At 54.5% G+C, this 24,784-nt stretch overlaps 1 protein-coding gene across 1 annotated transcript in view; it reads left to right on the forward strand.

Annotated features, from left to right (window-relative positions):
- PIK3R6 (phosphoinositide-3-kinase regulatory subunit 6) overlaps positions 1-24,784 on the forward strand; it is a 48,572-nt gene that overhangs the window by 21,197 nt on the left and 2,591 nt on the right. Inside the window, exons 4-19 of the mRNA XM_079904987.1 lie at positions 464-547; positions 1,150-1,241; positions 1,911-1,979; positions 2,446-2,578; positions 2,723-2,792; positions 3,790-3,973; positions 8,758-8,923; positions 11,018-11,116; positions 13,558-13,981; positions 14,334-14,412; positions 15,036-15,158; positions 17,824-17,934; positions 19,187-19,277; positions 19,570-19,640; positions 20,349-20,439; positions 21,639-21,754. Of these exons, the coding sequence (XP_079761113.1) occupies positions 464-547; positions 1,150-1,241; positions 1,911-1,979; positions 2,446-2,578; positions 2,723-2,792; positions 3,790-3,973; positions 8,758-8,923; positions 11,018-11,116; positions 13,558-13,981; positions 14,334-14,412; positions 15,036-15,158; positions 17,824-17,934; positions 19,187-19,277; positions 19,570-19,640; positions 20,349-20,439; positions 21,639-21,754 (2,003 nt within the window). The remainder of the gene's footprint in view (positions 1-463; positions 548-1,149; positions 1,242-1,910; positions 1,980-2,445; positions 2,579-2,722; positions 2,793-3,789; positions 3,974-8,757; positions 8,924-11,017; positions 11,117-13,557; positions 13,982-14,333; positions 14,413-15,035; positions 15,159-17,823; positions 17,935-19,186; positions 19,278-19,569; positions 19,641-20,348; positions 20,440-21,638; positions 21,755-24,784) is intronic.

Genomic DNA, 24,784 nt, shown 5'->3' on the forward strand with positions numbered 1-24,784 from the left:
GGAGAACAGGGCTCTGAGGACCCCGAGTGAAGTTTGGTCAGGGAGAGAGTTCTTGTCACCTCCTGGTATCTATCTGATACGTTTCTTTAAATTGACTTTAAATTTTAGCTTCATACGAGTTGAGGAACCAGTTATATATTTTTTTCTATACATTAAAATAAGTGCATAATTACTCAAATTTTAGAATCATCTGTGTACCATCTAAAATTGTCTCGCATGTCACTGGCAATGTACGTACCGCCCTCTGGGGAATGTGGATTTTACAAAGAACAGAGAAATGCCGGTTGAAAGGCTGTGTTGCAGTCCTGGCCGGGACGCAGGCTGCCAGCTCTAAGTTGATTACTTCCGGGCACCTCTTGAGGCTCAGAGAAGACGCTAAGGACATTCTCAGGGAGAGTGGAGGTGGGAGCGAGGGTAAGGCCAGGGGCTCCCGGCCTCAAAGCTTCCCCACCCTGCCTCCCAGATGTGGATCCGGACCTCCAGCGGAGCGTGCACGCTGTGCTCCGAGAGCTCAGTGCCCCGGCCCCCGCCCTGCCGAGCAACCAAGGTAAGAGCCGGCAGGCATCGTCCGCTCTCTCTGCTTCCCCCGCCCCCGCGCAGCCAACTCCGCCCACGTGTTCTCGGGAAGAAAGCGCCCCAGCCTGGAGCTCACAGAATGAGGGGCTTCCCGCCAAGCCCCCGTCCTCCTGGGAATCCTTGGAGCCCGAAGGACCCAGAAGGTCTTCTCTGCCCCCGGCTCACCCTCCAGGGACTGTGGCACAGCCCATCGGGGGTCTGCCGCCCTCTTTCTTAACCGCCTTCTCCAACTTGCCTTGCAAATAAAAGTCCCCTGGCACTCCAGGCCCGCATGACTCCCAGGAACGTGGCTCGGGGTGCTGAGCTGTTAACATCGCTGCTCCAGAAGCCACGTGCGCACACCTGTCCCCGCTAGCGTCCCGCCTCCCTCCTTTCTGCCCTGGGAATTCACCGCTCATGGGGCCTGCAGATCAGAGAAACCCACCCCCATGGGCGCGGAGCCCAGCACCTGGCGGTGGGGGCGGGGGTCAGACCTGGGACTCCAGGGCTCAGAGTCCTGCTCAGAGGGGTCTCCTTTCAGAGGCCACCCCCCTCCCCCCTGGCTGGGCTGGACACCCCTTTCTCCTGACCCAGGCATGTGGAGATGGTCCCTGCACAAGAAGGTCGAGCGGGATCCTGGTAAGAGTCCGGCACTGGTCCGCATACTGCTCAGAGAACTGGAGAAGGTGAGTCCTCGGGCGTCGGGCAGGGGGCAGACAGGGACGCGAGGAAGAGGGGCCGTTCCCGCCGGGGACTCGGGCCCATCCACCCCGCGTCTCACACACTCTGGTCGTTTGATTTCTACCGTATTTCTCCCTTTCCAGTACTTTGCTATAAGCAATTTTATCTTTACGTTGACTCCCACTCTTTGACCTGAGTTAACGTCTTTCAAAAAGGATCTCTACAACACGACCGTAAATGGAAAACCCGTATCACTGGACAGAAATGGAAAGTACCTGGAACCGTAAATGCCTAACTACTAAAAGTGTTCAAAATTATCCTCGTAATTACCCTCCACACCACCCAGTGCTCTACGTTTGGGAAACGCTGCACTCAGGGGAGCCTCCAAGCTGGCGCCTCACCTGTCGCTTCGCTACCAGCTCCTGCCCTGAGTCAGTGCCGCCCCTCCCTCAGGGAGTTCCCTGCACCCCTCCCACACGCCCTCACACCTGGGCTCCCGCACCTGTGCCCCCCACCCCCGCTTTTCTACCAGGGCAGGCTGTGGCCCTTTTCCACTCCCCTCGGCCTGCTGGGACACTGCCTTCCATCACATCTCCCACTAGGATGTGGCGAGACCCCTGCGGCCCCCCGCACCTGTGTGCCCCATCCATGTCCTGTGATCTCCTGTTTTCCAGGCAGAAAGTGAGGACGCCCGGCATGTCATCATTCCCTTGCTGCACACGCTAATGTACGTGCTCACTAAGGTGAGCGGGGACTGAGGGTGAAGGGGGTCGGGGTGACCCACGGGTGACGGGGCTGGACGCTCAGGAGACGACCGGTCTCTGCCTGGCGAGCGAGCCTAGAGGAGCTCGAGGAGCACCTGCCCCTAACTGGCTTCTCCCCATAGTCCTGCCCTCGCCCTGATACACGAAGAGATGAAATTGGGGAGGTAGTGGCGGTAAATTTGCGACCCCGACAGAGCAGAAGGGCTGCGAGGGGAGTTGATGTGCTGGCAAAACAGGATGGGGATGAGTTTCCATCTTGAGAGGCCTGAATGTGGTGTAGGAGGGGAGATGTCTTAGAGATGCTGGGAGAAGGGGCTGAAGGTGTAGATTGGGAGAGAGTGTGAGCCCAGGTCTGGCTGCTCTCCCCGCCCCCCATCACCCCGCACCACCCAGGACCCTGCGAGACCTAGGGCTCCGGGCACCCTGATTCCTCCGTCTCACCCAGGCCACGGGCATCACAGAGGAGCTCCACCGGAGAACCTACGCCTTCTGCACGAGGTTGCTGACCCTGCCCGCCCCCTACTGCACCATCGCCCTGGACTGCGCCATAAGGCTGAAAACGGAGACGGCCGTCCCAGGTAAGAGCCAGTCCAGCTCTGCCCAAGGTCTTGCCTTCCTCTCCAGGATTCCAGGGAGCTCAAAAGCCCCAGCACCTTCTGGGAAAGTAGGGAATGGGGGTCAGAGACTCAGACGCTGGTTGGCTGAAGTGGTCTGCCCCGCAGGGACACTGTACCAGAGGCTGGTCATTGCCGAGCAGAACCTGAGGAGTGAGCTGTACCCCTACCGGGAGAGGTGAGTGGCCCCAGCGAGGGTGCTGCCCGCAGGACAAGTGAGGAGTCTGCGTGGGGAGCGTCCCCTCCCATCCATGGCGTTTGTCCAGCAGCGGGACGTCCTCAGGGTGGAGAGGGCGTGTCCTTCCCTGGAGATCCCTGAAAGCAGTTAGGACTTTCTTCTTGGGCTGGATTCAGAGCTCGCCCGCTCACATGCAGAACGTGGACACGGGCACCGGGCCATTCTGCAGATCCATGGTTCCACCTCCATTCTGCCCTTGGCCATGGTGTTGCGTCAAGCAGCCAGAGGCACCTCTAGAATATCAGTAATTCAGGCCACAGTCACACCACGAGATCTGGGGTCTTTCATCTGTGTGTGTGTAAGACTGAGGACACGTCCGCTGCTCGTGCTGGGGAGAGAGGCTGATGGAGTCGGGGGTGAAGCAGGGGGTGCGTAGCCTCCTGCCCTGCAGGTACCTCTGCTCGCCTGGTACTGAAAGGTGTAGCCTGGGGCTCTGTGTTCGTGGAGGGTGCAGGGAGGGGAAGGGATCCGGAGGACTTGGCATTGGAGAGGTTGAAATGACAGTTGAGTATGGAAGAGAGGGTGGGTGAGGTTGGTTTTCTGCTGTGATGAGGGGGATGAGAGAAGAAGGGGCTCACTTAGGGTTCGGAGCTCATTTCAGCAGGAAGGATTTAGGGTCCCTCCTAGAGGGCTACGGGGTCAACGGGCCACGACGCTGAGGGAGGGAGGGGCATTTCAGCTGGAACTTACCTAGACATGAGAGGGACCCAGAGGGACCAGCTGCCCCCCTGGAAGGGCCGTGCCTGCTCTTCTTTGCCGCAATCCCCACCACTCCCTAGTGTTGTCCCCCAATAGAATTTTGAATTTGAGGCTCCTGTTTTTGGAGGAAGTAAATAACTTGGGGGTGGGGGGTGGCGGGTGCTGCAAGGCTCTGAGGGTGGCCCTTCTTCCCGTGGTCCTCGTCATCAGCTCCCGGTCCCCCCACCTTTGCCCTCAGAGTGTTCCTCTTCGTGGATCCTGAGCTGGTGTCTCCCTCCGTGTGCAGTGCCCTGCTGCTGGAGATTGAGGCGGCCCAGGGGCAGCAGACACCAGAGGCCTGCATGCGCCACGTGGTCTCCCACGCCCTGCAGGCGGCGCTGGGGGAGGCCTGCGAGGCAGGTGTGCTGCAAAGGAAGCTTCAGGTAAGGTCACTGCCCTGCCCCCCCATACCAGCGCTCACTCTCCTGGGCTTCCCCCTTCTCCTGTTTCCACATCACCTTTTTCCCCAAACCAAAGATAAAGTCACATTCACTAAGGAAAATTTGAAAAACAATGCAGGAGAGCCAAGAAAGAAAATAAAAATCACTCACACCCCTCTACCCACACGCATTAGCAATTAACATTTGGTATGTTTCCTGAATAATATCGACAGTGACCATCACAAGAGCCACTGTTTATTGAACGTCTGCTGTGTTCCAGGCACCGTGTTCAACACTTTACAGGTATCACCTTAAAAAACTCTCACCACAACATTGTGAAATGGATGCACTTACCAAAACAAAGGCACAGAGAAGCCGGTAACCTACCTGTGGTGACACAGATAGGAAGTGGCTGTGCCTGGATTTGAACCCAGGTCTATCTGACTTCAAGCCTGTGTTCAATCGCCTTCCAGCCCCATCCGCAGCCCCACTCCTTTTTAACAACTGAGCTATCAGACTCTGTATACAGTTTATATACTGCCTCTCTATGTGCATAAACGTAATATCTATTTTTCCTTGCCACTGGAAATATGCCATATGGAAATATTTTCCTTGGAAAACATGTGCTTCCCCTGGTGCAGAGAATTCTCTCTCGTGAATGTGCTGTTATTTCTTTAACTGTCCCCTGCTCCTGTTGTGGGCATTTAGTTTGTTTCCAACACTTGCCCACCTATTTCCTAGCTTTTCTCTCTGACTCAGCCTCACCCCTGTCCACAGCCAAGACTGCATAAGGTTGCAGATTCTCTGGCCGCGGTGGCCCCAGGTGCTGGATTTCTTGGGTGGGGGAGGATGCCAGTCGGAGTCTGCACAGTAGGTGGAAAGGCGCCTGCCCTTCGGGAAGGGGGGTCGGAGGGTCGCTCAGGGCTGTGGTGCCCTAGGAGGGGCCGGCTCCAGAACGGGGCGCGCCCTTGAGGGGTCCACGATCCCCTGCCCGTCCTGCCCCAGGAAGTAGGTGTCTGTCCTTTCTCCAGCCCGAGTCTCAGGCCCTGCTTTGCTCATCAAAATGCACTGGAGCCGTTGCTCTTCCTTCTCTTGTTTCCATCTGGAATTCTCCACACCCTGAGCCCTAGGTCTTGGATCCTTCCTTTGATGGGTGTCTTTTATGTGCGGCTGGGTTCCTTCTTTTTTTTTTTTTTTTTTTTTTTGCGGTACGCGGGCCTCTCACTGTTGTGGCCTCTCCCGTTGCGGAACACAGGCTCCGGACGCGCAGGCTCAGCGGCCATGGCTCACGGGCCCAGCCGCTCCGCGGCATGTGGGATCTTCCCGGACCGGGGCACGAACCTGTGTCCCCTGCATCAGCAGGCGGACTCTCAACCACTGCGCCACCAGGGAAGCCCTGGGTTCCTTCTTAAACCATGTTGGTCGTTTTCTGTCATTCCTTTTCTCTAAAAGGACCATCCCCACCATTCCTTTGTGGTTGCCCACCTGCTTGGACCCACTGAGGGTTCTTGACTCCCTTCCCCCATGCCGCCATCCGGGACATCCCTCCTTCCATAACAGCCCCTTGGGGGCTCACAGCACACAGACGCGTGATGGAGGAATGCCCCTCCCCGCCGGACTCGTACCTAAGCCCCAGGCTGGGTTTAGCACAGGCACCTATGGCCCCTAATGTGTCTCATGTGTCTGTCCTAACGTGGGCTCCTGTCCCCTCTCTCTGCACTTGGCCGTGGCTCTCGGGAAGGGAGGAGGGTAGTCGCCTTCCTGACCAGAGTTTGTCAGCTGACCCGGCAGCCCCCGTGTGGCCACCTGCGGCTCTGGAGGTTGTTTCTGGCTCACCAAACAGCCCACGGTCAAGGCGCCGTTTTCACACAACAATGCCAAACATGTAAGTGTTGCAGGAAGGGGGACCGCTTCCAGGGCCTGAGAGTGGGCTCTTGTCTCACACTCGGAAATGAATTGTCCGAGGAGACACACGGGCTGACAAAGCAAGAGACTTTATTGCGAAAGGTTTCCCGGGCGGAGAGCAGGAGGGTGAGGGAACCCAGGGGAACTGCTCCGCCACGTGGCTCGCAGGCTCCGGTTTCGTGGTGATGGGGTTAGTTTCCGGGTTGTCTCTGGCCGATCATCTTGCTTGGTCCATAGTCTGACTCAGGGTCCTTCCTGGTGGCGTATCTCTCAGCCAAGGTGGAGTCCAGTGCGAAGGATTCTGGGAGGTTGGTCATCTTCTCCCTCTTTTGGCCCCTCCTGAATTCTCGGGACCTCCTGTTGTGAGACAGCTCAGGCAAGCGGTGATCATCGTGCCTGGCCCAAGTGGGTGGTTTTGGTCAACAGTTCCCTAACGTCTTAAGCGCATTGATTTTTGTTTCTCAGTGATGCAGGCATTAGAGGATCCCCAGCCTCACTCCATCCCCGAGTTGGATGTGTCTGGAGTTCAGGGGTTGGCTTGGGAGTGAGGCTGGGCTGGGTTTGAGGGCATCAGGAATGGGGCAGGATTGGGAGGTGCTGGGTCAAGAATGGGGTGGGGTTCAGGGCTGAAATTAATGGGTCTGATGCGTGCACTACTTCGCTCTAGAAGAAAGAAATGCTGAAAGTGAAAGCTGTATTTTTTTAAACATAGTCAAAATCTTATGCACCCTCTGCTACCCCGCTTTATCCGGAGCTCACGGCTGAGTCTCCATGTTTGTGAAAAGAGAATTGGGGGGGTGGGAGGGACCAAAGAAGAGCCAGGAGAGACCCAGGGAATGCGTCACTGATCTGAAGTTAGAGACCCTCGGAAGCTTGGAGGTAAGGGGTCCTCAGTGGTCCCTCCGGCACCCCCCCTCCCCTTTTGGGTGCTGGGGCTCCTAGACCTCAGCCCGGCCTGGGGCTCCCCGCCCCCTGAGACCCCAGCCTCCTTATCTGGAATTCTGCTTGAGGGATGCCGTTCCCAGTCATACCTGCTGGCTTGAGGGCCGGTGGGGCCTGGGAGAAGTGGCCCAGCCAACCACGGTCTGGTGGGTAGGCCTTTTCTAGCCACTAGCCCACACCCTGTCTGCTGAGGGCCTGGTCCGAGGCCCAGGTAGGAGGTGGGGGGCGTAGATTGGTCTCCCGACATGTCCACAGGATCTGACAAGGTCTCGAGACTGGGAGGGCAGCCTGGGACAACCCGGCCCTCGGACCCTCTGCTCTGTGTTCCGGATGCTAGAGATGGTGCCCAGGTGGGGCTGCCCCGTGGCAGGTACCCACATGACTCGACCCTTCACTTCCTTTAAACTTTTAGTCAAAAGTCACTTTTCAGTGAGGCTCCTCTGGTCTCACTGTCTAAAACTTCAGCCCCTCCCCCAGATTGCACATCCTCCTTCCCTGCTTTATTTTCTTTTCATCACTTTACTGTTATTTATCCTACTATAAATTTCACTTATCTTGTTTATTATTTCCCCCCCCACACACACAAAGAGATACACTATAATATAAGCTGCATGCAGACAGGAATTTTTGTCTGTTTTGTTTACTGCTGTACTCCAGCAGTTAGAACAGTGCCTGGCACCTAGTGGGTACTTGATAACTATTTAATTAATTCACTTATAATCAATTTATAAAATGAAGCAACAAGACGAGATGGTCCCCATGGCCCCTTCCAACTCTGATTCCTTGTCCCTCTAATTGCTGGTCATTCAGCAAATGACTAGCCCTAGTTAGCCCTAGCTAGTCAGAATGACCCACTCGCCCTCAGCCCAGGAAGTTAAGACCCTGCTCAGCGGACCCCTAGCGCAAAAAAGAGATCAGAGCAAGCCCTGCTGTGCCTGCCCGTGTCACTCGTTTGGGCCCCGCATCCTCAGTCATGAGCTGGGATTAGCTGGTGGTGAGTGGGGGTGAGGGGACACAGCCAGAGAACAGTGATCCAGGGGAGTTCTCAAGGTGTCAGAGAGGTACCCGTGGAGACAGGAGGCTTCGGTGCTGGAGAGCATGGTGAAACTCAAAAGAGTGAGAAGCTCTTCAAAACCTGTTTGCGTTAAGGAGAAAGGCTCAGCTTGGTGCGTTACCCTTAACCTCTTGAACACTTGCTAATCTGCCTTTTTTAAAAGAAAAAGCAAGCTTCCAGCTCTAAAGCCTTGGCAGGCCATAGTACCTGGCTACAATTTAATAATAGAGTTTTGTGATCATTATTTTCATCTTAGTTATTTTCTGTTTATGACAAGTGACACTAGCCGTTTTACTTAGAGCAGCAATATAACATTTGCTTTTGAAATAATTTTGAACCCAAAAAGTGCAATGATTTAAAGAAAAATAATGATTTCTAGGTGGTATGTCAAGGCAGTATAGGAGTGACAGACGTTTAGGAAATATTCAACAAATATTTATCGAGCACTTACTATGAGCCAGCAGATGTTCTAGGCGTTGGGGATGCAGCTGGAAATGAAACAGACAAAACCGCTACCGTCCTGAGTTTACATCCGAGTGATGGCAGAACAGTGATCCAGATACTTAGGGACATCCCAAGGAGGGTGGGCGCCAGAGGCCATCCCTGCCCCCCGGGTTTCCCGACATTGCCGGGCACCAGCTGTCCTCCCGCACCACGGTGTGAGGGGCCGAAGGGACCCCCCGCTGCAGGCGGCATCGGGCAGCAGCTATGGCAGGGCAGGAGCGGAGCCCTGGACGTGGGAAGGCGTTCATGGGGAAGCTCCTGCCGGAGTCCCGGGCAGAGGGGAGGTGCCACTGGGCTCTCCGTGCACCTGCAGGCTTGGCGTTGGAGCAGGGGTGGGTGGGTGCAGAGCCGGAACTCAAGCTCTGATGCTCCTCCCCGGCAGACCAGCTCCCCCCGCGCCCTGGAGCACTATTTCCACGCCGTGGTGGCAGCCGTGGAGCAGATGGCCAGCGAGCCCAGCCCGAGCCGGGAGGGCCACCTGGAGAGGCTGGAGGAGATTTACTGCTCGCTGCTGGGGCCGGCGGCCGCCGCCAGGGGACGCTGCGGCGGTAAGCGTCAGGCGCGGTGAGCTGCGGTCCGGGTACCCTGCAGGGGGCGCCAGAGACCAGCGCTGTACCTGCTCAGAGTCTGCGCGCGTGGCTGAAGCGGGGTGGGACACACAGCGGCTCCCGAGAGCTTGAAGGTCCCGGGCTAATTAGAAGGTGGGTAATTAGGGTCATGATAACAGCTGACACCTACTGGGCACCTACTATACCCCAGTTGCTGTTCTCAGCAGTTTACATATATTAAATCAATTAATCCTCACAGTACTTATGAGGTAGAAAGCATTAACCCCATTTTGCAGGTGAGAAAACAGAGTTAGAAAGAGGCTATAAATCTTGCCCAAGATCACCCAGTTAGTAAGTAGCAGAGCTGAGATTCAAACCCAGGCTGTCTAGTTCTTAACCACCATACTATAGTAACCAAGGGATCCAATGGTCCACGGATTCCCTAAAGAGCATCTACATCACTTACACCTGGTCTCACAGATTTTTATTCCAACGCTTCCTTTCTGCTTGCCTTTTTATAAGACGATGCCACACACTGATGGGAAGCAAGCCCGTGTGTGTTGCAGAAACTCCAAAGAGCCCAGAGAAGTGTCTGGAGCATATATTTTCTGGCTACTGGAGGACGGTTCTGATTTGTGTCCTGTTTCATGGCCACTCAAAGCACCCGTGGAGTTTGTCAGCCTGCATGCCCTGAACACACGGTGCACCCGTAGGTACACAGCACTTGCCTGAGGACTGGAAACCACGGGCAGAGGCCAGTGTGCCGGCCCTCCCTGGGCTTGACCTCGGCAGCCCAGGGAGGGTGGAGACTGCCGAAGTCAGGGTGAGGCAGGCAGGTTGGGCACCTGCTTAAAACTTCCTCCTCCTTCTCAGCCTCCTCTTATTTTGCTTTAATATTCTACACTGCCTCTGATTGCCACGTGGAAATGTCTGTTCATGAAGCCTGTCCCCTCCCAAAGCTGGGCCAAACCCTGGGGCAAATCTGGCTTTGCTCTCCTTGGGTACCACTTGCTAACTCAGCAGTAAATCTGCGTGGGCAGGACAAGACCACTCTGGGCTGCCCCCACCATCCCAGACACATCCAGGCGCCTGCCTCCCGCCCAGACTTGCCCTGCGCATCTTAATGGCCAGCCAGCACCCCCGTTGAGCCCCTGCTGCTGGGGGGCAGCATGGGACAGTGGTTATGGGCACCCTGTCATGGGTAAAAGCATGGACTCTGTAGCCGGGCTGCCTGGGCTCAAATTCTGGCTCTGCCACTTACTGTGTGACCTCAGACCAGTTACTTAACCTCTCTGTGCCCCAACTCCTCCTCTATAGTGAAGATAATATTACCTGTGCCCCAGGGTCGCTGGTAGGACCTGGAGAGATGATAGCACTGTGGGCACGGTGAGAACAGTAGTAAGTGTTCAGTGACCGTGGGTTGCTCTCCCCTAAGGAAGCTTACAGCCTTGTTCAGGAGGGAGCTGTGCTATGTGGAAGTTAAATCCTAAGGCTACATGTTAGGTGTGCCCAGTGTGCTGCCAATAAGGTCTGGGGAGGGGATGACTCCCAGACTGGAGTGTCAGGAAGGCTTCTGGAAGGAGGAGAGGGGGGTTGGCTGGCCCTGCTCTCTCCCCTGGATGCAGGCTTCCTGCTGCCCTTCGTACTTGGCCGTGACTCTTTTCAGCACCAGGAGCAAACGTTAATTGAGCATCTACTGTGTGCAGGCTCCTGGAGGAGGCCCTGAGAAATACGGAGGCCTTTCCCCTGGTCTGCATGTGGCCAGGATGTCTCTGAACAGTGGGAAAGGCAGCATGGCTGCAGCGGGGCTGGGGGAGGGAGAAAAGGTTGGGAATGATGCAGTGAGCTGGCTTGTGCAGGGTCTTGAAGGCCCAGCTAGGAAGTTTGTAGGAAACTGGGAGCCGCTAGGCATCCTCGGGCAGGTGTTAGGCCCTGGATGAGCTGATGGTGGCAGAGAGGCAGAGGAACTCGACAGGGCCAGATCCGGGAGGGCGAGGGTCTCTGCCACCCACCCCCATAGGCCCCACACAGGAGCTGGGGGTGGGGAGAGGGCAGAGGAGAATCCCACAGTCCTCTCCTCCGTGGTCTCCACAGCCTGTCCTTCAGGTGAGCCCCCCCAGGACCGGCTTCCAAGCATCCCTCTGCCCAGCCCCCATATCACCTTCCACCTGTGGACCAATGAGGAACAGCTCTGTAAGTGCAGTGCCTTTGACCCCTCTGGGGGGAGCGGGCTGGAAATAGTGGTGTATGCGTGTGTGCGTGTGTGTGTGTGTGTGTGTGTGTGTCTGTGCATCTGTGTGTGTTTGTGTGTATGTCTTTTGGTGTGTGTGCAGGTGTCTTTGTGTGTCTGTGTCTACATGTTTGCGTCTGTGTGTGCACTGTTTGTGTGTCTATCTCTATATTTATTGTGTATCTGTGTGTATGTCTACGTCTGTGTCTCTGTGTGTCTTCGTGTGTCTGCCTGTGCATCTGCTGTGTGTGTGTCTGTGTGTATCTGTGTGTCTGCCTGTGCATCTGCTGTGTGTGTGTCTGTGTGTATCTGTGTGTCTGCCTGTGCATCTGCTGTGTGTGTGCCTGTGTGTGTCTTCGTGTGTCTGCCTGTGCATCTGCTGTGTGTGTGTCTGTGTGTGTTCGTGTGTCTGCCTGTGCATCTGCTGTGTGTGTGTCTGTGTGTATCTTTGTGTGTCTGCCTGTGCATCTGCTGTGTGTGTGTCTGTGTGTCTTCGTGTGTCTGCCTGTGCATCTGCTGTGTGTGTGTCTGTGTGTGTTCGTGTGTCTGCCTGTGCATCTGCTGTGTGTGTGTCTGTGTGTGTTCGTGTGTCTGCCTGTGCATCTGCTGTGTGTGTGTCTGTGTGTATCTTTGTGTGTCTGCCTGTGTATCTGCTGTGTGTGTCTCTGTGTGTCTTCGTGTGTCTGCCTGTGCATCTGCTGTGTGTGTGTCTGTGTGTCTTCGTGTGTCTGCCTGTGCATCTGCTGTGTGTGTGTCTGTGTGTCTTTGTGTGTCTGCCTGTGCATCTGCTGTGTGTGTGTCTGTGTGTGTCTTCGTGTCTGCCTGTGTGTCTGCTGTGTGTGCCTGTGTGTGTCTTCGTGTGTCTGCCTGTGCATCTGCTGTGTGTGTGTCTGTGTGTGTCTTCGTGTGTCTGCCTGTGCATCTGCTGTGTGTGTGCCTGTGTGTGTCTTCGTGTGTCTGCCTGTGCATCTGCTGTGTGTGTGCCTGTGTGTCTTCGTGTGTCTGCCTGTGCATCTGCTGTGTGTGTGCCTGTGTGTGTCTTCGTGTGTCTGCCTGTGCATCTGCTGTGTGTGTGTCTGTGTGTGTTCGTGTGTCTGCCTGTGCATCTGCTGTGTGTGTGTCTGTGTGTGTTCGTGTGTCTGCCTGTGCATCTGCTGTGTGTGTGTCTGTGTGTATCTTTGTGTGTCTGCCTGTGTATCTGCTGTGTGTGTCTCTGTGTGTCTTCGTGTGTCTGCCTGTGCATCTGCTGTGTGTGTGTCTGTGTGTCTTCGTGTGTCTGCCTGTGCATCTGCTGTGTGTGTGTCTGTGTGTCTTTGTGTGTCTGCCTGTGCATCTGCTGTGTGTGTGTCTGTGTGTGTCTTCGTGTCTGCCTGTGTGTCTGCTGTGTGTGCCTGTGTGTGTCTTCGTGTGTCTGCCTGTGCATCTGCTGTGTGTGTGTCTGTGTGTGTCTTCGTGTGTCTGCCTGTGCATCTGCTGTGTGTGTGCCTGTGTGTGTCTTCGTGTGTCTGCCTGTGCATCTGCTGTGTGTGTGCCTGTGTGTCTTCGTGTGTCTGCCTGTGCATCTGCTGTGTGTGTGCCTGTGTGTGTCTTCGTGTGTCTGCCTGTGCATCTGCTGTGAGTGTGTCTGTGTGTGCTCCTTGTTCCCTGAGTTGTTTGCAGCATCTGAAAAGAGGATGCATTTGCTCTATGTCAGAACACGCCGTGCATTAGCCACTGGCCACATGTGTCTAGAAAGTGTCTAGAAGGTGTCACATGCCATGATGATGCCAACAGACAATACACGTCCCCAAGAAGGAGGCAGGCACAAAAAAGTTATGGTTTCCAGAGCAGGAGGGGGCCACACTTCCCCTCCACGCTGATGTCTGTCCCCCAGTCCCCCTGGCTCTTCTCAAGGGAGGGGGGAAGATAGAGCGGCAGGTTGTGGTGGGACGTGCCAGACTGGTGAACCGGGTTCAAGGCCCACGTGGCCTTTCACGTGCTGGGTCACCCTGGACGGCAGTTCCCTGGGGGCCTCAGTTTCCTCAGGAGCAATAAAATGAAGGTCGATTAGAAAAGCCAGGAGCTGATGCTCTGTTATCTGTGTCCCGGGGGAAACTATGGGGGGGCTGGAGAATGGAGGATGCTAATGAGCAAATATGGAGAAGAGGGCTCTAGAGGCAGGGGCACTGCATTAAGCTACAGGACTTCTCAGAGCCTTTAAGATGTTTACTTGTGGCAGGAGTGTGTGGGGTTCTTAGTCTCTGTTGGCCACAGAACCTCTATTCCTTCACGGAGCATCTCATGGGGCTTCTGTTCAGCTAACCGTGTGTGGGAAACACGGAACCACTGGCCTTGCCAGGGTGGGGCCCTGCCAGCCTCGCATCCACTCTCCGCCCTGATGGTCCCCTTTGTCTCCGTGTCCCAGGGAAGGAACTGGTTCTCTTCCTGCGCCCGCGATCCCAGCTGCGCCTCAGTGCAGACTTGGAAGCCTTGGATCTGCAGGGCCTCCTGCCAGACCGGGAGTTGGCCCGGGCGTCCATGCTGTCCACCGACAGCGGCATCGAGCGGGACCTTCCGTGGGGGGCCGACGAGCCGCCCACACCTGGCAGCCCCGAGGTGGAGCGAGCCAGGCTGAAGCGCAAAGGGGGCATCAAGAAGCGGGTGTGGCCCCCGGACATCCTGATGCCCGGCAGCTGGGATGGGCCCCCGGGGCTGCACCAGAGGACTGGCAGGCCCAGCGGGGATAGGGGGCTGCTGCCTGGGGTCTCCCGGCTGCACACGGCCCGGGTGCTGGTGCTAGGGGACGACCGGATGCTGGGGCGTCTGGCCCGGGCCTACCACAGCCTCAGGTAGGGCCCCACGGGGCGGCTGGGGATGGTCGGGGCACAGGTGGGCCCAGCCTGTGCTAGTGAAGGATGGAAGGGTGCGGGGGGGGGGGGTGCGCTCAGGAGGCCGAGACCAGGCTGGGATGGCAGAGGATGGTGCACAGTAATCCCCCTGCCCCCGCACCCGGCCACCACGGAGCACTGTGCTTCCTGCTTTACTGCACCCATTCTACAGATGAGGAAACAGAGGTTCAGAGAGAGTAGGTCAATTGCCCAGAGTCAAGAGATAATAAATAGCAGAGCCAGGATGTGGAACCAAGTCTGTCTGAAGTCAAAACCCCTGCCCTCATGCCTGTGCTCTGCTCCCCCTTGCCAGGAAACGAGAGACCCAGAAGTTCTGCCTCACCCCCAGACTCAGCCTGCAGCTCTACTACATCCCTGTGCTGGCATCTGAGGTGGCTGGAGGGGGGGCGGGGGACGTGGGGGAAGAGATGGAAGGTGTCAGGAGCGGGAACTGGGATCGTTCTTCCTTAGGATGTGGAGCTGGGAGAGACCTGGAGGCTTTCTGTCCCAGAAGCCACAGACATGGGCCCTGGGGGCTGCATGTGGCCAGAGAGAGACGCTCTCTCACTGGGAGCATCGTTTTGCTTTTCTAACGGAATTAATGGCAAGCTTCTCAAACGGGGCTCTCTGTCACACACACACCCCCTCAGCCACATACACACCACCCTTCCCGGGGGGGCCGGGAGTGAAGCCGTACCGGCAATTTTTCTTTTCTGTCGCCCACTCTGCTTCTGATTGGAAAGCATTAAATTCAAGGCAATACTTGTCTCTCCCCTTTAAAGGCTGATGACCATTTTTCAGTGTCCCTGGCGGGCATCCTCAGGGAAGGGGATTCCAGCTTCATCTCAGGTGTAAAACAAGTCTTCACAAATCGACGCCCCAAGAGGTTGAGTGATTTGGCCATATTCCCAGAGCTAGTTTGCCCGGGACTGGTACCTGGGGACCCTCCGATAGGAAGAGAGTGCCAGAGAGCGCCTGACGGGTCTGCCCTGTCCCCTTGTCCCTCTGTCCCCAGAAGCCCACAGCATCCAGGCGTTCGGAGCTCGGAGAGGTGGCTGCGTTCCTGGGCCGCGCAGACCCGTGGTATGAGAGCATCGTCAACACCCTGTGCCCCGCCATCCACAAGCTGGCAGAGATGGTAGGGCAGCGAGGGTAGGAGGGCGGCAGGGAGGTGGTAGGGGGTGTTTTCTTGACCCTTGGCCTCAAGAGTCAGCCCAGGGAGCCCCATGAGGGGCGAGGCAGGAAGGAATACAGAAGAGGAGCCCTAACCAGCTAGTGGCTGGAATTCACTCGGAGCACGTACCAGGCACCTACGGGAACGCTATGGAGAAGAGAAAGTAAAACATTCTTAAGTGTGTAGGCCAATTATATGCCTTCTTCTGTGAGTTTCTTGTGCTATTTTCTCTCCAACTGCAACAGTTCATGCTTCCTGAGCACTGCCCCATGCCAGGCACTGTTCTAAGCACTTATACGCAGCAGCCCTACCAACCAGGTACTCCTGTCTGTCTACAGGCACTATTGCCACTGCATCCCCATTTTACAGATCGAGCAGCTGAGGCACGAAGGGATTAGGTCACTTGCCCAAAGAAACAGAAGGAGTCCCGCTTGGAATCAGGCAGCTTGATTCCAGAGCCTGTTCTCTTAACCACAAGCCATAGTGCCAATCCCCCACCCCAGGCAGTGGTTGGGGGGCAAGGAGAGATCATCTTTTACTGATTTGAAAGGCCTTCCCTTTCTGCTGTCATATGTGCTGCAGACATTTTCCCCCACTTTTTTATTTGCCTAACAATTTTGTCAGAGTGGTTTTTTTTTTGACTTACAGAATTTCAATATTTTTACCCTTTATGATTTTTCCCTTTGGAGCCATGCTTTGAAAGGCCTGCTCCACTCCAAGATTAAGTAAATATTTACTGATAATTTCTCTAACCATCTTATGGTCTCAATTTTTACATGTAAATAACCTATCTGCCGTTAATTTTAGTATGTAACTTTATTTTTTCCAAGTGTTTAGCCAGTTGTCCTAAAGCTATTTATTGCGTAAACCATCTTGCCCCATCAATTTGAAATGCCACTTTTATCATTTACTAAACTGTCACACATGCTTGAGTTGATTTCTGGATACCTATTCTTTCTGATTCATCTATTCATTTCTGTATAAATTAGCACTTTTTAATGTCAATGTTTGGCACGGCACATCTACCCCATTACTCGTTCAAGAGTAATTGAATCTCCAGAATTGGAATTGGAAAGTCTTGTTTCTTTCCAGATAAATTTTAGAAGCCCTTTGTCGAGTTTTATTTTTAATTCCCTTGGGATCTCGATTGACGTTTGGAGAATTTACATCTTTAGCACGTTACGTTACACTCTCTGGGGGTGAGATATAACTCTTCACTTATTAAAGTCTTCTTGTATCTCCCTCAGGTGAGTTGTACAGTTTTCATCATATAGATTTTACCCATTTCCTGCTAAATTTATTCCCTATGTTTGACGGTTTTTTCTTATAGTTGTGGATTTTTCTCCCATTATATTTGGGTAGTAGTCACTGCTAGTATAAAAGGAGGTTATTGATTTTTACATAATTACTTTCTAACTGGCCACATTTTGCTTCATTGCCTGATTGATTAGGACATCTTCTTATATTCTAATAAAGATATTGGAGATAGGCATCTTTTCTGAATTATTCCTTATCTGAAAATGTCTTTGCCTATATATGAAAGACTGTTTAGCTGGGTATTAAAATACCTTTTCCTCGAAACCTGGAGGATACTAACAGGAGAAACATCTGATGCAGGGTCTCATTTATACTCCTTTGTTGGTAGCTGTTTTCCCTGCCAAGACACAGGTAGGATTTTTATTTTCCCCTGCTCTCTTTCCCCTTATAATTAGCAATTTATGTGACCCTTACACTTAACTCCAAAAGCAGTTTCCACATGAAGAAAATGGAAATAGTGTGAACAATGGCGGCACTATTAGAATAAGTGCATAGTTCCTCAGTGCGAGCTTTTTGAAAGGAACGAGATTTCAATAGACCAGATGTGCAAGTTAGAAGAGATATTATAAGATTGGATATGGATGAAATACGCTGAGCTGCTTTCCAACTCTGATACTATCAGACATTATATAGACGTTCTGTTTACCTGAAAAACCCATTATGCTTTATAATCGTATGGGGTTGGGGAAGGCCTGTAGGACACGGCACTAGTCATTTCCCAATAGCATGTAAACATTAGCTCATTTATTAATATAGTCAGATGCCACAAGAACTCAAAGAGACATCAGATCATCTGGTTCCAGCTCTCATGCCCAAGCTTACCTGGCTAATGAGTAGCTAATGCAAACTAGAACCCACTCCAGTGTCTCTCATCATTACTTACATTCTCAAGCATCTTGTCTACCCCAAGCACCCAGCACAGTGCCTTATACACAGAGCTGCCCAATATGTCTGTGTGTGATTGAAGTGAATCAGAGTCCCTGAGATGGGGATTTAGACAGTCATCTTTTGATTAGGAGCAGAAATCAGGTGGTCGGAAAGGCTTGGACTGTTGAAGGACCAGCTGGGTTCGTGTATCACAGAGGGCACGTGGGGGCTTTGGAGTTTCTCTGTTAAGAAAGTGGTGGGAATTCCCTGGTAGTCCAGTGGTTTGGACTCAGCACTTTCAGTGCCAGAGCTCGGGTTCCATCCCTGGTCGGGGAACTAAGATCCTGCAAGCCATGCAGCATGGCGAGAAAGAAAAGAAAAGAGTCAGCTCCCACAGTAGGATGGAGGAAGCTGGCTGAAGACAGTACCTCTCCCTCACTCACAGCCTCTCTCCCTGGACACGTCCCAGCCCGTAGACCCCTTCATCCTGGATGCCATCACCTACTATGTTCGCATGGGCACCCAACCCATCTATTTCCAGATCTACGCAGTCAAGGTAAGCTTCCCACTTGGGGCTCCAAGGAGACCATGGCAGCCTGCTGGACCCCAGGACCCCACAACCTAAATACCCTGGCTCCAGGGAAACAGGGGGCCAGGATGCAAGTCATAAACTCGTCCAGACATTCTTGCTTGTTAACTTTCTCTTCTTACTCTCTGGATGAGTCAGATAATTCTTAACTCCTAAGGCCTCAGGTTCAAGCAGAAGCAGGTCTTCTTCATGTGGAAGGTTCTCTCCCTTACCTCACGTCCTCTCCTTCATCCTTGCTAGCCCTCACGTCCTACAGCAAAACTGCCCTCATCTCTGCTCCTCTCAGCCCGATTGGGTGCTTCTCCTGGGTGCCCCTGTGATGCCCTGGGCATCCCTCTGACACCTCACTGCCACTTTGTCAGATATCTGCAGATACCTGTCTCTCCCCACCAAGACTCTGAGTCCCCTGAGATAAGAGACTGTCCTTTGTTTATAATTGAATGTCCTGCTATTAACACCATGAAGTGTGTGTGTGTGTGTGAGTGTGTGTGTGTGTGTGTGTGTGTGTGTGTGTGTGTGTGTGTGTGTGTGTAAACCAAAGAGCGGGTCAGCGTGGGACCGGCTGGGTGCAGTGGGTGGAAAGTTAGAGCCTGTGTGCGGTGCTAAGAAGTTCATGGCTTTGCCTCCTGGTCCCCCCACCTGCTCACTGTGGGATCGCGGTACCTCTACCTCTCTAACATTCATTTTCCCCATCTTCAAAATGGGAATAGGGACTTCGCTGGTGGTCCAGTGGTTAAGACTCCGCGCTCCCAATGCAGGGGGCCCAGGTTCGATCCCTGATCAGGGGACTAGATCCCACACGCATGCCGCAACTAAGAGTTTGCAGGCCGCAACTAAAGATCCTGCGTGCCACAACTAAGACCCAGCACAGCCTAAATAAAGGCAGAAAGAAATATTAAAAAAAAAAAAAAAAGGTGGGGCTGTCTCAATTGGCACAAGCCTTTCTCCTTTCTGGAAGGCAGGTGCAATGTAGGAGGTGGGGCAACCATTTAAAATAGGAATAATCTTCACCACAGGGTTCCTGTGAGAATTCAAATGAGTAGAAAAATAAATTAAAAGATAGGGGAAGATAAGGGCAAGGAAGTCGGCCCATGGAGGATCTGAGGGCGGCGGTGGGCACTTGGATTAGAAGCCCGCATCCCGGGCTGCGGGGGTTGGGGGGAGCTGCCTCTGCTGGGGACGGCCTCCTCCAGCCTCCCTCCTCCCCGCCTCCCTCCAGATCTTCCTCAGTGACCTGAGCCAGGACCCTGCAGAGGACATCTTCCTCACCGAGCTCAAAGTCAAGATCCAGGACTCCAAGTTCCCCGGAGGTGGGCATCTGTCTCCCCTTTCCCAAAGCTTACCCTGGCTCAGCTCCTCAAGGCCCGCTTCCAGAAAGTCCCCCCACCTCTCACCTAATGGTTCCCCCCAAGCCCCGTCCCACCTCTGCTGAATACCGGGGGGCTTTGCCCTACTGAAGGGCAGCCTGGCCCCCCTAGGGTGCTGCCTTTCCATCCCGGGACAGATGCAGCTTCAGGTCCACCTCAGGGAGGTGGGGAGCCAGGGCGGGCGGGAGGGACGGGGACGTCCCGCCTTCATTCAGCCTCTTCTCGTCCCCTGCAGAGAGCCTTTCACCCCGGAGGAGGGGTGTGGCCGAGGGTCCAGGGGCTGAGCTCTCTGTTCGCTACCAGAAGGTCAGTGTGTGTGGCGTGGTCAGCAGGTGGCCTGGAGGTTCAACTGGGGGGAAGCAGTTGTCAGGGACATCAGGGGGAGCGGATAGAGCCAGAGGAAACTTCTGCCCTTTTCTCGTGGCTGCCCCCAGAGTTTCCCAGCCTCCAGGGAGTTTTGCAGGGATGGGGGAGGTTACAGTTGGCCTTCCACACAGCCAAGGAGGCGATCTGACCTAAGGAACAAGGCGCTGTCCCCTTGCTCAAAAATACGCTCCTCGGGCTTCCCTGGTGGCGCAGTGGTTGAGAGTCCGCCTGCCGATGCAGGGGACACGGGTTCGTGCCCCGGTCCGGGAAGATCCCACGTGCCGCGGAGCAGCTAGGTCCGTGAGCCATGGCCGCTGGGCCTGTGCGTCCGGAGCCTGTGCTCCGCAACGGGAGAGGCCACAGCAGTGAGAGGCCCGCGTACCACAAAAAAAATAAATAAATAAAATACCCTCCTCGCTAGCTGACCCGATGTATGGGGGCGTAGTCCTTGGTCTGGAAGGCTCCCTGGGCTGAGTGTTCTGAGCCTGCATCCTCCAGCTCCTTACTGGACATTAGTGACACGGCCAACACTCAGGGCAGGGGCGGGAAGCGGGGGATGGGGGGAAGGGGACAGAAGCAGGACTGTTGACGTGGTGTCGTGTACCTTGTCCTGAGGACCCCCTTCCGTCCCCGCATCCCCCTCCCCAGGCCCTGCTCAGCCACCGCACCCGAGAGGTCACCGTCTCCCTGCGGGCCACCGGGCTGGTCCTAAAGGCCCTTCCAGCCGGTGACACTGAAGGTGAGGGGCTGGGCACACAGAGCAGAGACAGGGAAGGACACGCACGGGAAAGCAGGGGCGCGGAGGAGAGAGGGCGGCGAGAGAGGAGACGGGCTGAGCCAGGGGAAGGAGCCTCCCTCCCTGTCCCTGGGATCACGGAACGTGGTTGAACTCCTACCCGTGCTGGGCCCGGAGCTGGGCGCCAGGCTGCCCGGGCGAGGACCCGCCTGGCCTTCAGGTTGGTCAGCATCGAGCAGCGCTGGGTGATGCTTCTGCCGCCGGATGAGCCTGAGCTGGAAGGTGGAGGGACCACGCGGAGGGGTGTACGTGGCCTCGTGTATGTGAAGGAGACGTGTGACTTTGGCAATAGCTCTAAGACAAGAGGCGGTCACAGAGCAGTGGGGCAGGAGCACAGATTCTAGAACCAGATGGGCAGGCGTCGAAGCCCAGCTCTGCCGCGTTTCCATCTGTGTGACCTCGGGTTACCTGTGACCTCTCTACCTGTTTGTTCATTTCTAAAATAGAGACAAGGTGCTAATGTATGTGCACACGGTAAACTGTAGCGTCAGCCCTATTGTGAAACTTTGATTTCTTCTGTTTCCCTTACAAAACTCCCACCCCATCCACCCCTGCTCTAACTCCTGAATCTCCTCCACATTTTCCATCACTCGGTCCTATCCGAACTGTTCTTAGATCTCTAAGAACCCTCCTTCGTCGGCAGGGAGGGGTATAGCCGGGCAGCAGTCACACAATAATGGTTTTTGACACATTATACGGTGTGAGGAAAGTCAAAGAAATGCTCTCGACGTGTTGGGACAGATGCCCTCCTACAGCCCTCTGTCTTACACACCATCCTGGGCTAGGTGTTCCTGCCATTCTGAGCATGCCCAGTGGCTGCAGAGGAACTTCTTCCCGTTGGAAACGGGTACAGGAGAAGGTGAAAGAAAGGATTTAGGTTGGTGATGTCTGCTATGCCTCAGGATATAGAAATGTGGATTCTCCAGGGGAGGGAGACCGATGATCTGGAGGGAACTGAGGCTTGGCGGGGACCGAGGCGGAGTCAGGAAGTAGGGGCTGCGCAGGGTGTGGGGCGGGGTTAAAAGGGGGCGGGGCAGTAGTCAAGGTGGGTTCGTGTCCTTCTTGGGAGGCGGAGTCTCGAGCTCCCCTCCTTCGCTAGAGGCCCATTCACAGCCCCTCACCCACCATCTCATTCTTCCCAGTTTCAGGGCCCACCCACTGCCCCCCAACTGCTGCTCCCGAGACAGACCACACATGCCTGAATATTAGCGTGACAGAGGTTGTCAAGACCTCCAACTTGGCAGGAAGGTCCTTCTCTGTAAGTACTGGGGAGATTCATGCAGGGTAGGTGGCGGGGAGCCCAGGGGGAGTGTTTCAGCGAAGGGGGAATAGACTCTTGAGCCTTTCTGAGCCTTTGCTGTTGAAGTGGGTCTTCCTGTTGGAAAGAATCTGCTTTCCAGTCAGTCTGTTTGAAATACTGAGCACCAACTGGCATAAGTAAGGCACTGGAAGAGTTAAGGCCCCGCCCTCCACCTCCACCTGGACCACCTGAGGAACTAAGACGTACCCAGATAGTACAAAATGCATCCGGGTTCTGGCGTCCCCTGCACACAGCAGCTAGACTCCCAACCAGCAATGGCCCGGCCTTTGACCACATCAAACCAGCTCTTTCAACCTCATCACCCTACCGCCGCCCTTTGCCCTTTGCCTTAACCCTTACCGATACTCATAGAGAGTCCCTTATTGATACAGACATAGGACCCGCCCATTTTCTCCCTATCTGATGGCCTCTCTGGACTTCACTGCCCTACTCGGCTGGGCTTGGAGCCCGTGATCATACCTGAACCACGTTCTCAAGACAGCCTGAGCTTCCCCACATCGCCTGTCAGGTAGACACTACCTTTAGGTCAAGCCGCCCACTCGGTCTGATGCTCAGGTGTCTGAGTGCTTCCGCGATACCCTGCATCCACGAGGTCAGGGCCGTGACCTTCCACCTCATCCCAAGTCTTGGCATCACTCAGCCCTTTTCTCTGGACTCTTTTTCCTAAGCCGATTCCTGAAATAGCCACTGTTCTCCACTTCAGTCCATGGCCCACTTCTTTTCTTATTCCCTGGACTCTCAAAACCACGTCCATGGCTTTAGTCCAAGTTGTTAAGGGTGCCCAAACCTTTATCTCCTGCTCTGACATTCATCCCTGAGTGTCTGACTCCTGCATTCAACTAAGTTAGCATGACCTCCGTGTCCCACGACACCCCAAACTCAAGATATTCAAAACCAGAGCCAGTGCTTTCTAGTAGTTAAGAGCTCTCTGGAGCCAGACTGCCTGGGCTCAGATCTGAGCTGTCATTTACCAGCTACGTGATTTAGGCAAGACACTCCAGCTCTCTGTCCCTCAGTCTCATTATCTGGAAAACGGGGACAGTAATGGTACCTACCTGTCCGGTTGTTATGAGGATTAAATGATGGTGACGTGTCAAGCTTCTAGAAGAGTGCTTGGCCAAGTCACAGCTATATATGTATTAGCGGCTGTTTTTATTTCATCCCCTCCTCCCCTGTGTCTTGTCTCTCATTCAGCGGGACCATCATTAACCAGTCACCTGTCCCGGCAACTTTGGAGTCAGCTCAGATGCCTCCCCTTTCTCACCTCCCCGTGTCCACTGGTTTTCTCTCTCAAACACTCTCACACCTCTCTCTTCCTCTCCATCCTCCTTCTTGTGGTCCAGTGAGGTTGACCATCTGTCCCAGTTTGCCAGGGACTAAGGGGTTTCCTGGGACGAATTGGTCACCCTTGGGCCAGACCTTCATCCACCCCCTTCTCCTGGACAAACTCTACAGCCTCCCAGCCGGTCTCCCCGATGTCAGTCCAGTACTCCTGCAATCCACCCTCCCTACCTCTGCCTGCATGATCTTTCTAAAACAGAACTCGGACACATGACTCTGCGCTTAAAATCCCTCGACCATTTCCTACTCTCCAGGGCAGAAGGGCTGAGAAACTTCAATGTTGCATAGCTTGGTTCCGCTTTCTCTCCATCTGCAACCCTGGCCACCCCTGCGTGCACTTTACACGGGGGTATCTGTGATACCGAACCAAACCTGGGTCCTCTCGCCTGCACTCAGCAAAGCCAATACACTGACACCGGGTCGTGGCGAAGGAAAGTGCAGTGTTTATTGCAGGGTGCCAAGCAAGGAGTCCAGGGCAGCTGCTGCTCAAAACCACCAAAGTCCCCGATGGGTTTCAGCAAAGCGCTTTTAAAGGCCAGGTGAGGGAAGGGTGTCCCCGTGCATGTGATCAGCTGGTGCACAGCTCTCTGATTGGCTGATGGCGAGGTAACAGGGTGGTGTCACAGCGGTTAACGTTATCAATCCTTAGGCGCCAGTAGGTCTGGGGGCTACGTGCTCATGGTCATCAAGTAGTTAATTTCTTCCATTTGCCGGTGGTTTTAGCATCTGTAAAACAGCTCAGGAAATGTGCATCAGATACTGTTATCTAGGTACTTGGAGAGGAGCTACAGCAGAGGATATGGGGGAGGGGTCTGTCCGGGGGAGCTCCCATAGTATCCTGCTCGGTTCCATTTGGAAGCGTACTGGCAGACCTTCCTCTGTGCCTTTGTTCACGCGCCTTGCTTGGCCTGAAACCCCGTGCCTCCCTTTCTCTTCCCCATCTTCCTTTCATAACCCCTATTTCTCTTTCAAGATGAAACTCAGGTGTTATCTCCCCCAGGAGGCCCTTCCCTCCACCTCCTCCACCACACTCCCCATTCCCCACTCCCCGGAGAGCTAGGGACCCCACCTCTGTGCTTCCCCAGAGCCCTGGGGACAGAGCCACTGAAGCGTTTGCAAAACTTGTCAATGACGTGATCTCGTGGCTCAGGCCCTATCTTCGTCTTTCCAGCGCCCACCGTGGGAATGGTCCACAGCAGGAGCGGGCTAGACGTTCCCTGATCATCTGATCCAGCCTCCACCTATGCAGGATCTCACCTCTAACCATTTTTTCTGGGGCAGCCTGTGCACTGGAGGAGCGCTCTGACGGGCTGAGAGCTTTGTACTGAGCTGAGATCTTCCAACAGGACAGCTCTGTATTTGAGCTTCAGGTTCCAGGGTGGACCTATTTACCTTTATGTATTTCCCCTTTCAAAGTCAGTTCCTTACCACGGTTTCTATTTTTAATGACCTCTTTAAATAACCTGGTTGTGAGCTTTTTGAAAATCTAAACTTACCACCCCAGCGAGTTCCCTTTTACCTCTGTACTGTCTCGCCACCTACAAGGTAGTTGCAAAGGTGAGAAACAAAAGCACAGAGTGATTAAGAATCATATCCAAGGTCACACGGCTAATAAGTGGCAGAGCC

The sequence above is a fragment of the Stenella coeruleoalba genome (assembly GCF_951394435.1).
Source record: "Stenella coeruleoalba genome assembly, chromosome: 19".
NCBI classification, from domain to species: domain Eukaryota; kingdom Metazoa; phylum Chordata; class Mammalia; order Artiodactyla; family Delphinidae; genus Stenella; species Stenella coeruleoalba.